Raw genomic sequence first — 12,451 nt, 5'->3', positions numbered from 1 at the left:
CTAGACTACATAACTTTATAACAAATATAATCATTATAATAAGTTTATGCTTATCTCTTTTGACATTTAAACTTAGAATCATAATCATAATCATAATCAAAATCACAAGTATGACATAATCATACTTTTGACATTTAACAAATATAATCATACTTCAATAGCCTAGTATCTCAAATAAATAAGAAGCAAATGCAACCTGCTCTAAAGTAAATCAGATCCTAGTAAAACTTTTTTCAGACCATTTGAAGTTATATTCTGTTTCCCCATTAACCCAGTCCGGTGTCAGCAGCGATAACAATGGCACCCCAATAACACAAGGATTAACCGATGAAAGGAGAACTGGAAAGGGAAGGAGGAAGAGAAGTGGAAGGTTTAGAATTAGGTCAATAATACAATGAGCAAAAATGAAGCCAATATAATTTTCAAACTTGAAGTGCAACTCAGGGTAGACTCTTCTAAAATGTGCAGATGGCACATGATAAATAAATAACAAGACCAAAAGGAAAAAGGAAAGCAAAACAAAGATGCATAATGTGACAAGTCTCAAAGAGAAGAAGGAAAAGGTGAGTGCCGATTAATCAGAGATACAGTAATAGCTACGTGACAGAACATCCAAAGACATCATCGGTTTGAGCTATCTTTAATGCTCCAATTTGAAAACATGTATACAGCAGCACAGTAAACCTTAGGAGGATAAATAAATAAAATATTGATTTGAGCATAGGTAGAGGATGTTAATGTAAAAAAAAACAGTGAAAGGGTTAAAGTGGAGTTCTTTTTTGTGTTAAAGAACAACAATTTGCTACCTTAGGAAGGATTGCTAATGTTACTCTTTGTGTTGAATAAATGGACAAATAATTGACACATTTCATATCAGTAAAGAGAAAAGAGGGAAAGAGGGGAGGATTAAAAAAATTATTTGATGCCTCCAAATATATGACAATTGACAGTTTGAGCGTAGATTTTCCTTTCAGATTGAAGGAAACCCACCATTTCCTCCACATTGAATTAGTAAATTGCATATTGCACATTATTGGGTAATTGACTAAAGAGATGAAACATAGTATAAGACATGCAAGGTTTTGAACATTACATGAACAAAATTTGATGCAAATTGCCACTTCCTTTCCACGTATTTGTGCATGTGTTGGCTGCAGGTTTGCACATAAGCATATATAGACATATAAGGTGTAACCATAGAGATAAACATGAAATGAACTCTACTATACCAATCATGAGACAAAATTTGGCAGAAGAGGGGTCCAAGGAAGAGAAAGAGAAGATAAGGTCGACGGTGATAAATCGCAGCAGTTTCCCTGTTTAAGTGATTTAAGCATTCTCCTTTAGTATATCAACGACATGAAGTTGACAAAGTTTTAGCAAAACTAATGATGAATGCTAAAATATCAAACTGACAGTATAATTCAACAACGTCCATCGAAGTTTACAAGTAGAGTTATACCCCGCTGACAGCAACAGAGGTATAATTCTCGACAAGGCTGAGCCAAATCATTACGCACTCTTCAATCACAGGATGTAACAAAGAACCCTGATAGCCCCAGCAAAGCATAACAAAGTAATGCTCCTGTATTCAACAATCATTTTGTTAACTAACAGCAATAGAGACAGCACCCAAGCTGGGATAGTGAATATTTCATACAAGTAAAAATTATTAAAGCATGAAAACCGGATAAATACAAATTTTCTTCAAGCAATCTAGTCAAATTGACCCAGCAGTGTTTGGAAAATTTCAAAGAAAGAAATACACAACACGTTTTGGAAAATGACTAGGTGTCATGTAAAAGACCATGAAAACAACAGGCAATAAAATTTTGTTCACTTTGGTTCTTTAACCAACTTAGAGCAGAAAAGAAATTTTAGTGAAGAAAGCTTCACACCACGATCACTGATAGTAGCTTCCAAAAAGTAAGGTCATAAATGAAATTTTTAGTCTTTTATATATATGAAATTACTTTTTTATCACTAAAGACCTAACTGTGGCCTTTTCCACCACTTTGAGCTAAATTCTAAAAGATATTGCATAAACTTCCTAAATGCTTTTACAATTTTTTTTTTCATTTTCTCTGCAGTGAACTCAAAGTTTTCAGCATTATACATCACAAAGGGGACTCTAGTGCCTCAGCAATGCAATCTACAGATGCTTTAACATTGTGTTAAGATTCATTTTCAACATGACTTATATAAACTAGTAGATATCTTAGCCTTTCTTGACAAATGCTTTCTAATAAATGGAAGAATGTCTATTTGCTTTCACTTTCAACTTTCGCCAAAGGCTAAACTTTTTATATGGTTCAAGCCTTTTAAGCTTACTAACTTGTAGAACCTAATCGAAGTCTGAAAATTTCTTAGAGGCTAAAATTTTCAAGTTCAATATCTTGCTAATTCAAAATGCTTAGACTTTCACATTTAACATTTAACTTAGTCCAACCTATAAAGCTTTCTTTATTGGTTGATACTTAACCTATAAAACTTCTTTCCTTGATGAAAAACTTAACCTGTAGAGCTTTCTTGATTGAGATACTCAAAATTATAAAGCTTTCTATATTGGTTGAGATACCCAACCTATATAACTTCTTTCGATGGTTGAAAAACTCAATCGATAGAGCTTACCTTATCATTGCTAAGTTTAGTATTTACACATAGGGAACTACATAATTTTTTTTCTCAAACCGAGGGAACTTGACGGTTAATTCCGTAACAAAAGCATTCCAAAGTTTTCTAAGGGAAGCAACAATGTCCAATATAATAGAGTTTGTGAAATATTACTCAAGTTGCTTTGCTTTGTTGCAGTAATTAATAATTTTTTAAAAGAAATTTTCAAAACATTAACAATTGAGTTCGAAAAAATTTTTAACATGTATTTCGATTTACCTTTTCATTGATAACATTTTTAGTTTTATTTTAATTTTAACTTTTTGTTTATTTCTTATTAAAATTCTTTCTTCATCACTTTGTTGTCATCACACTAATTAAGTGTGATTTTTCTCATGACGAGTCTGATCTAATTTATAAATGATTATTGGTTTGATGTACTTGATATAATAATTATTTCATAGATAATTAATTATTTGATAGTACAAATTTAATCTCACTATAAAAAAATTAAAAAATATATTTTATTATCCTTCTTCTATTATTTTTTAACATTTTAATCGGCACGATAGAAAAGTTGAGAAAAAAGTTTTATGTAGAATAAGAAATCATTGAAATAAATTTTTATTATGGATAAATTGTAAGAAAATATATATATTCATTTAAAATTTATATTATATTGTGTGATATTTTTCTCTATTTAATTTTGTCAGTGTTATATCAAATAAAAAAATATAAACAAAAAAAATAATATTTTAATATTAATGCCACTTATACAAATTCTGGACCATGCCACATTGCCACTTACTTTGTTGAGTATGTGATGCGAAATTCACGTGTTCATTTATTCACAGGTACTTAAGGTAATGCATTGGGTTTTCTTTAATGTGCATGTAATTTTGTAATTTCTACTTCCTCTTTAGTTTTTAATTTTCTCTATTTTCTTTCTGTTTGAGCTGAGCTATTTATTTATTATTTTAGTAGTAGTCAATTAATTGTTTACTATTTATGAATATTTGTAGATTACGTTTTACAAAATCTTTGTTAATTGGGATCAAAAATCTTCAAAAGAATATTTTAATACATATTAATGCTACTATCTTTGATGGCACGTTACAGAAGAGCATATCTTTTATTTTAATGCATATTAATAGTAATGATAAAGAAAATAATTATCCTAATCGACCTATGATAAAAACTTCATCTTAAATTCTGAATTTAAGCACTAATTAAAGCTATAAACATCACTTGAATTTTTAAAATTAAGGGTGAATTTTTTGTAATTAATAAGATTGAAGCTTGAATCTTTTTTGTTTAATTGCCTATTAATTTACACTTAGTTTTTCAAACTTTCAAGACAAGAAGGGTAATTTGCAAATTAATCTTATATCACATCCCTTAAGCTCAGTTAATGATATTCAGGCTTTTTAATCATAAGAGCTAGCTTAATGCACCATTGCGTGTGCCCTCAGCCAGCACCATATTCTAAGTTAAAAACTATATCCAAAATTAGAGAAAACGTAATTGTTACTAACGTAATCCTAAGAAAGACCTAAAAATACTTGCCAATTAAAGTGAACTCTAATTCGAAATTTTAAAGAAATTTTCAATAATGAACTGCATCCTAATTTGACTTTCTACAATTAGTTTCTTTGTTTTTTTTTTTTTTAAATAAATTGTGATGTAGGACTTGATGTGACTTTGTTGATGTCCTTACAATATAATGAAGACTTTACAACGTAGATCCTTCATGGGCAGAATATTTTATAATTATTGAAACCTTGCACTTTCTATTTGGCCAGAAATTTTCTATTTTGGGATACCCATGTGCTTGAACAATCAACTTCATTTTTAGAATGTTTTCCCGCAAGAAAATTCTTATAATTTTCCTATGCTTGTTCTTATTAATTGTAGTTATAGTTTAATTCTTTAGGTTTAATGATAATACAATGATTTTTGTAATTTGTTATTGCTGTTTAGTTTCGTAAATGCATTCATTATTTGGGTAATAATTGGGATTAAAGAGTTCATGCAGATAATTTATTAATTTTTTTAAAAATTTTACATTATTGATTTATGTGACGAAATATTTTAATTTATTATTTATTATTTTAATTTTGATTTACTTATTTTTAACTAAAAGTTTTATAAATTTTACTTATAAAATTTCTTATAAAATTTTTTTCCAAACAAAGAGCATCTCCAAAAATTAAGTTACTGATGAGCTAGGTAAAATATGTGCTGAGTCAAATCCTATCAGCAGCTGTGACTTGTGATGAAAGATAAAAATGAGATTGGCATTTGAGCCTACCTCATTTGTTAAAAATAAAAGTTGAAAATTCAACTTAAAATCAAGATTAAAATTGTATTTTTAACTTCCTTTTTAACAATTTAAAAATTTTATTTCTTTTACGATAACAATTTAATCTTATATGGTATGCAAATAGTAATAATTATTCGTCCATTGAACTTATTTCTATTAAGGAAGAAATGGTAAAGGAATTGACGTTTCCAATTAATGCATGGAGTGTATGCTGCATGGAAGGCTGAAATGGGCCTATAACTCCTTCCGCACGCGGCTTCCCGTTAATGGGCCCTCATTGAGTAAGATGAAAATTTGGCATTCCTTGGGTCTGCCGAACAAAAAGAGAGGTGGAAGTTGCTGGAGCAGGGCAAGAGAGGAGGAGAGAGCTAAAAAAAAAGGGGGGGAGGAAGCTTCTGAAAAAAAAAAAAAGGAGCGAAAAAAAGAAGGGAGAGAAACCAAGAGAAAATAGTAAGGTTGCAAAGGTGAGCAGCCATTTAAGGGCGCTTATTTGCTACTTCTATTCTTTATTTTCATGCCATCTTGCACTCCCCATAATCTGCTCTACAAAGTTTTTTTCATGTGTTCCTTGTATGTTTTGTGTTTGCTATTTGTTGATAAAGTTTCAAGCTGTGTTTGATTTATGTTTCTGTTTTATTTTGTTCTTGCAAAAGAGATGAAGTTCTGATTTTTTGGTTTGGCCGAATGCTCCCTGTCTCTTCCAATGGCAGCTGCAGCAATCGGCTTCATCCCATAAAGTCTTGCCAAATCCTTTTCTCTTCCATCTTTCATGGTCATCCTTTGGTTAGTATGAGTTGAAAAGAAAAAAAGAAAAAAGAGAGACCTGGAAAGCTGCCGCCAAACCGTGCTGCTTAGCTTCCGTAAGCAGTCACGGTTTGGATGTTTTTATGTATACAGTCCATCCCATTTTGACGTGGAAAGAAGGCTTTAACCGAAGGTGGTTTCTAAAGTAAGGAGGTAAGTTGTTAGAGGGTGAAGAAATGTCTAAAACTTTGAATTTTTCTTTCTTTTCCAGCTCTTAGTTTCACGTGTGGGTTCTGGTACAAGCCATGAAGTTTCAAGCTGCATGTCTTAAAGCTCCATCATTCATATGTTTGCTGCCTTATGTGTTTAAAGAGACTTAAAGTTTCAACATGTCCCTTGCTTATGGTTTATTTTCCATGCATCTACTTGTAGGAAAGCTTACGCCATGTTGATTTGTTTTACTAGTTTGTGCCATCTAGTTTCGGTTCTTGTTGTCCTTGTTATCAAAGCTGAGTGTCTCTTAACTGTTTCATATCGATTGGTTTTTTTTTTTTTTTTTTAAATGAAATAGAAAAGATGTCATATGTAGGTAGTGTCTCAAGGAAGGTAGGGTGGTAATGGGTGTACTTGGGAGACCTTGATGGTGTCACTGTTTTCTCTTCTTGGTTTGTAGTCATTGTATGAGGCGTTGCTTGCTGCATGTAGGTTGCTTGTGTTCTTTCATTATAAAGAAATAGTGTCAAAAAAAGAAAGCCACATATGAAGAAGAAACAAAGGCCATGGCGAGGGGACCATTGTGGCTTTCTTTATTTCTTCTTTGCATTTTTAATGGATTGGTTTAAAATGGAATACTAACACCATTTAGGCAGTAAAAAGGGATGACGTGGGACCATAGTAATGGATCTCATATATTTCTTTTAATCTTGATATGAATATAATAATAAAAATAAAGTAGTAACTTTCTTTATTTAGAATATTGTGATAAGTAAATTTTTAAAATATAAAATATAAAATATGTTTTTAATAAAGTTTATTTATTTTTATGTGTGTTTGATTTTAATTATATTTTATAATTTATTTATGATTGTTTAAATTCAATTATAAGTTTAATTTTATGTATTGTTAATTCTTTTATTGTTTAGATTCTCATTCTTATTTTAATTTAATATCTCATGTTTAAATTCATGGTTGATATATTATTCATGTATATAATAAGGATTTAATAATGATATTTTAGAGAATCTGAGTAGTGATTCTGTAATAATATTTAGGTGATGATATTTTTCTAAAAATATAATAGCTTTCCCGGGCATGATGTCTACTGCATGATTCTAAAAAATATAATATATTATTTTTTGCAATTTAAGACTAACGTTGTTATGATTAGTTCCAGCACCATGAACACAAGGTTGTTTTTTTGGATTCTTGGCATGATGTTAACACAAGTCATTGGCGCTGGGGTTAATATCTTATACAAGGTGTCTTATAACGTCGGTTTTAGTTTACGAATTTTGGTGGTATATCAATTCATCGTCGCCACAATATGTATACTCCCCTTTGCATTGATAGTTGATAGGTACGTTTTTAAAAACTAAATTTATATGTTTTTTAAATGTGAAATAAATAATATATTGATTCATAATTTGCGTATGAATTTAAAAAAAAAAAATTTTTTGCAGGAGTACAAGGCTCGCATTGACATGGAGGATAGCTGGTTTAGGCATCTTAGCTGGAGTTTTTGGGTATGCACTTTATTTTTTAAAATTTAATTTTCTATTTAAAACCTAATTATCTATTGATTAATTTAAATTTTGTTTCGTGGAATCAAGGGGAGCACTAGGGCAGAATATATTTGCAGCCAGCTTTGCTTTTGCTTCTGTGACATACTTGGCAGCAATTTCAAATCTATCTCTTGCCGTCACTTACATGCTGGCAATCGTTTTCAGGTATTGGAAATTTTGAAAAAAAAAAAAAAAAAAACAAAGTTTGGATCTAAGGATATTTACTTGTTTTCTTAGGATGGAGACTTTCACTTTAGCCACTTGGCCTGGTAAGTTTAAGTTGATTGGCACCGTCATTAGCATCACAGGTGCCATGATTATTAGCTTCTACAGTGGACCAAACATCCATCTATGGTCCACTTCTGTGGATTTATTACAGCATCATGGGATAGCAGCTTTAACCCAAGTGCAAAGGCCAGTATATGGGATCATGTTAGCTTTCAGCAGTTGTGTTTGTTTTGCGATCTTTCTTACCATATTGGTATGCATATATTTGAATTTTAATATAAACTATATTAAAATAAAATATAAATTATTAACAATTAGTTTTTTCCCTTTGTTTTAACTAGACGATGATGAGCAGGACATACTCCTACCCAGTTTTCTCTTCTTTATTGTTTATGTGTAGTAGTAGCACTGTACTCTCCACTATATATGCTATCTCTATAGAGAGGGATTGGTCTGCTTGGTACTTGGCGCAGGATGCTAGCGCCATAACTTACTCGGTAATTACTTACTAATTTTATTTTGTTTTTTTTTTCTTAATTTTGTAGATATATAAAATTATCTATTACATTTCTTAATATGCTTTTATATCTTATATTTGAAATAAGAAAAAACTTTTAACTACAGTGATAGGGTTAGGAGGAGAAAACAAAAAGAGATAGAAATACTAAGCTTTAGTTTACAAACAAGTTTTAGAAGTTAAAAGTAAATGATATTTTTTTACCGCTAAATTTATTCTTTCATTTAATAAAATGGATAGGGCATCCTTGCATCTGGATTGTCAGTAATGCTTGCAACATGGTGCGCACGACAACAAGGACCAATTTTTGTCTTCGCGACTTCTCCTTTAGCCCTCATCTTTACAGCACTCATGGGCCCTACTTTACTACACGAGGAGATTCACCTAGGGAGGTATCTAATAACTTTCTTTCAACTTTTGTGATCAAATAACATTATCATATATTCCACTAATTTTGGGGTGTTTTTTTGTTCAAAATTAACAGCGTTATAGGTGGATTACTAATTATTATTGGAACATATGCCACGTTGTGGGGGAAGAGTGCTGAGACACAGTCGAGAAGAGATGATCTTGCAATCCAGACTGTTCAAGTACAATCAAGAAGAGATGATCCTGATATCGAGAGTGTTGAGACACAATTAAGAAGAGATCATCCTGATTTTCAGCGCGTTGAGATACAGTTAAGTGAAGAAGATCTTGATCTTGAGGGTGCTAAGTAGATAGATCTTGATGTCAAGCCTATAAATAAGTGATGAGTGTGTGTACAAGTTGAATTAGACATTGTTCTATCCAAAGGCAAACAATACATTCGATTGAAATTTAATAATTTTAAATTATAAAAATAAATTAAAAATAAAAATAATTTAAATTAATATTAATCATATAGTTTATATGTTTGTCAAGCTCAATTTTGCTCAAAATTTTGGGCTTTAAAATTTTTTCAAGCCTAATCTAAATTAAAAAAATAAATCCCATTAAACTCAATTTATATAATAAAAAATTAAAAAAATATGCTTAAATTAAGTTTAATAGAATTATATTCAATTACGTATTTATATAAATTAAAAATAAAAATTATATAAAAGTTAAAATTAATAAAATATATATAAATCTTATTTTAATTTTTATATATATTAATTAATTTATATATAATTCACATATACATAAAAATAAAAAATGTATATATATATAAATTTGGACTAGGTCGAACTAAGTTCAAGTTTTAAATTTTTTGTCTAAAGTTCAGCTTAAAATTTAAACGGACTTAAAATTGTTCCTAAATCTATTTAACAAGTTTTAATTTTTTATTCAAACTCTCTCAAAATTGAAATAAACCTATGGATTTAATACATTTATAAACTTTAAATTCAATAATTTTGAAACATGAAAAAAATCTTTTCTTTATTTTTGAACCCAAACCTAATGTTAGAACTTCTCGTCATATTATTTTTAAGTGAACTCTCGTATTGTTTATGACGGACAAACGTGAATTTATCTACGTAATATTTTCATAACTTTCTAAGCAAAGTAAATGAAATCAGCCTCAAACCCACGGTTAGACTGCAGAGCATCTTCAGAAAAAGAGTTTATTTTATAACTCTTTTATTTTTATTTTGTAAAAAAAAATAGTGAAAAATTATTTTTCATTTTAATAAAAGTTAAGAATCAAAATAATATTTAGTAAATAATTTTTATTAGTTGTACTTAAATGATATTCATTTGATTAATTTTTTTTACCTTTTATAAGAATAATAAACAAAAATAATTTTATTATTAAAAAATAATCTTGACTTAAAAAAAATAAAAAACGAAAAGTATCGTCTAAACATTTAATAATAACTGTCACCCTCACTGTTGATAATCTTTATTTTTTCCACTAAAAAGGCAAAGCCATAAAAATACTAGGAGCCATTCTTTTAAAAAGCAAAAAAAAAAAAAATCCAAAAAACAAATTGTTTAAAAAAAAGAAAAATCAATGAACACTACTCAATTTGCAAATTCGGTGTCTCCACCCAAGAATTTTTCGCCTTTGTTTCTTCTATTTGTGCCACCATCGCTTTTTATTCAGCTCCTGCATCTGCTTCATGTGCCAGCGACCTCTCCGATTTCCATTATTTCTTGTCGTAAATCTTCTTTTCAGGTATGTTTGGTTAATCTGTCGAAGCTTATTTGCTTTTTTTTTTCTTTTAATTTTTAAAGTTTTGATGATTGTTTGCCTAAATCAGCTACTCACCATAGCAACTCAAATCAATTCCATCATTGCCATTACTCTAATGAGAAAAATTCTTGATTTCGCCTTTAAATGCCTTTTTCTCTTTCTCATTTTAAAAAATCTAGGGTTAGAAGTATCAATCTTTCAAAGCTTAACAACACATTGGTTATATTCTACTAATTTTCTGTTATCTTTTTGGTTTGTATTCTTTTAACAACTTAAGATTATGCGTAGATAATTTTCCAAAACCCCGACGGCGATGTCACCATCAGTTAACTCATTTCCAACTCTTTTGTTTTGTGTTTTTTTTTTTTCTAATTTTTGCTTGATCATTAAGTTCCTGGTTACTCGATTAGGTTTTAAAAAATTATTTTTGATTAATGTTCTATTTGGCTTGGAGCTTCGAAAGAAGAAGTTAGTTAGAATAAGCTATTTGTGAAGATAAATGTAGGTTTTATTGGTAATTTCAGGATTTATAGTTTCTTTATTAAACTTAATAGTCTTCAATTGGAAACTTTGGTTTAGTTAAAATTTTGCTGACTTAATGTTTGAGGAAAACGCATCTTGAAATTTATATTTCTGTACTTTGATTTCTTAGTGAAATCATACACTAGATCGTGTTCAAAGTTTCCTGACTTGTTTTTTGGATGTTGTCAGCAAATGATGGAGCGACGATATTGGAGCAAATCGATGTTGACAATCAAATTGCCCAATTGATGGTTGAACTATCCCGAAGTCCAGATTATGAAATTGGTGATGGGACGATTGGTGTTGTTGTCATGGCTGGATACTTTTAGAGCAGGCAGAGTGGCTATTAGAACGTGGGATTCATCCCATCCAGATTGCAGAGGGTTATGAAATGGCTTCTAGAATAGCTATTGAGCATTTCAATGGTTGGGTTGTTAAAATATTAATCATACTTAAAGCTATAAAACTACATCAAACCAATTGATTTTACACCTATATAAAATATTATATATTATTATATAATGATCATTTATTTATATTTGTATGTTTATAAAATAAAAAATTAACTGTGCATCGTGCATGTTACAAGCTAGTTAAATTGAATTCTTGAATCTAATTCACTCTTACCGCTTCAAAATCATGAAACTTTGTAGAATTGGGTTTTTCAGCATTAGTTAGTTTTTTTTTTTTTGGTTCAATTTTACGATTAGAGGTATTAATGAGTTGGGTCGGATTGGGTTTAGGCCGAGTTCATATTTGATTTTAATATCTTATATGTTTGTTTAAGTCCGACCCAATTTGAAATTTTAGGCTTTAAAATTTTTTCAAGCCTGATTCAAATTAAAAAAAAAAATTTTGAATGCACCCATTAAACTTAATTTATATACTAAAATATTAAAAATATATAATTCAATTAAATTTAATGGGATTATATTTAATTCATATATATAAATTAAAATAAATATTATATAAAAGTAAAAATTAAGTTTAATAAAAAATATATATAATTTTTATTTTTAAATTTTATAAATACGTGAATTAATATATAATTCACATTTATATAAAAATAAAAAACTTATATATATGTAAATTACGGTTGGATCGAGTGGGCTTGGGCTTAAAATTTTTTTGTCCAAGACCTGATTTAGAATTTAAATGGGTTTAAAAATTATATTTAAACTTGTTTAAAGAGTTTTTATTTTTTGTTCAAACCCTCTAAAAAATTGAACGAGTTTTTGGATTTAGGCGTATAGCTTGACCTTTAAATAGATTTACTTAGGATGTTGCCATGTGAATTTATGTGGCACAAATTTCTAAAGTGAGAATGTAGGTTTTAATGGCGGATCCATAATTTTTCTAAAGGTGTCTATTTATAATATATAAAATAATTATTAATAAATTTATCAATTTTATGGTGTTTTAGGAAAAAAAAGTTTTTTTATCTTTTTTTTCCATCTTTGGAAGTATTCAAAGAAAAGTTTCGAAGTGTTCAGTGAAAATTTTTTCTTTAAATTTTATTATTTTTCAATTTTATGAAGTGTCTATGGACATCCTCCCACTAAAAA

General features: G+C 29.2%; 1 protein-coding gene across 1 annotated transcript; it reads left to right on the top strand.

Moving 5' to 3' along the window:
* The first annotated feature begins 7,113 nt into the window (after positions 1 to 7,113).
* Positions 7,114 to 11,215, top strand: LOC111301013 (WAT1-related protein At1g25270-like). Its single transcript, XM_089748117.1, has 8 exons — positions 7,114 to 7,256; positions 7,360 to 7,422; positions 7,510 to 7,626; positions 7,699 to 7,942; positions 8,031 to 8,186; positions 8,447 to 8,598; positions 8,691 to 8,914; positions 11,076 to 11,215. Exons 1-8 carry the CDS (start codon positions 7,114 to 7,116, stop codon positions 11,213 to 11,215), a joined length of 1,239 nt encoding a protein of 412 aa, XP_089604243.1.
* Positions 11,216 to 12,451: the final 1,236 nt, after the last annotated feature.

This window comes from Durio zibethinus, chromosome 18, assembly GCF_047325235.1.
Source record: "Durio zibethinus cultivar Kanyao isolate XHJ-2024 chromosome 18, ASM4732523v1, whole genome shotgun sequence".
Lineage (NCBI taxonomy): Eukaryota > Viridiplantae > Streptophyta > Magnoliopsida > Malvales > Malvaceae > Durio > Durio zibethinus.
This window is presented reverse-complemented; position numbering and strand designations above follow the sequence as displayed.

Excerpts from the sequence above, each read along its gene's own strand:
- LOC111301013 (XM_089748117.1), top strand. The coding sequence starts at position 7,114 with ATGTTAACACAAGTCATTGGCGCTGGGGTTAATATCTTATACAAGGTG. Across the intron at positions 7,257-7,359 it reads TTTGCATTGATAGTTGATAG|GAGTACAAGGCTCGCATTGA; the intron begins GTACGTTTTTAA and ends AATTTTTTGCAG. Across the intron at positions 7,423-7,509 it reads ATCTTAGCTGGAGTTTTTGG|GGGAGCACTAGGGCAGAATA; the intron begins GTATGCACTTTA and ends CGTGGAATCAAG.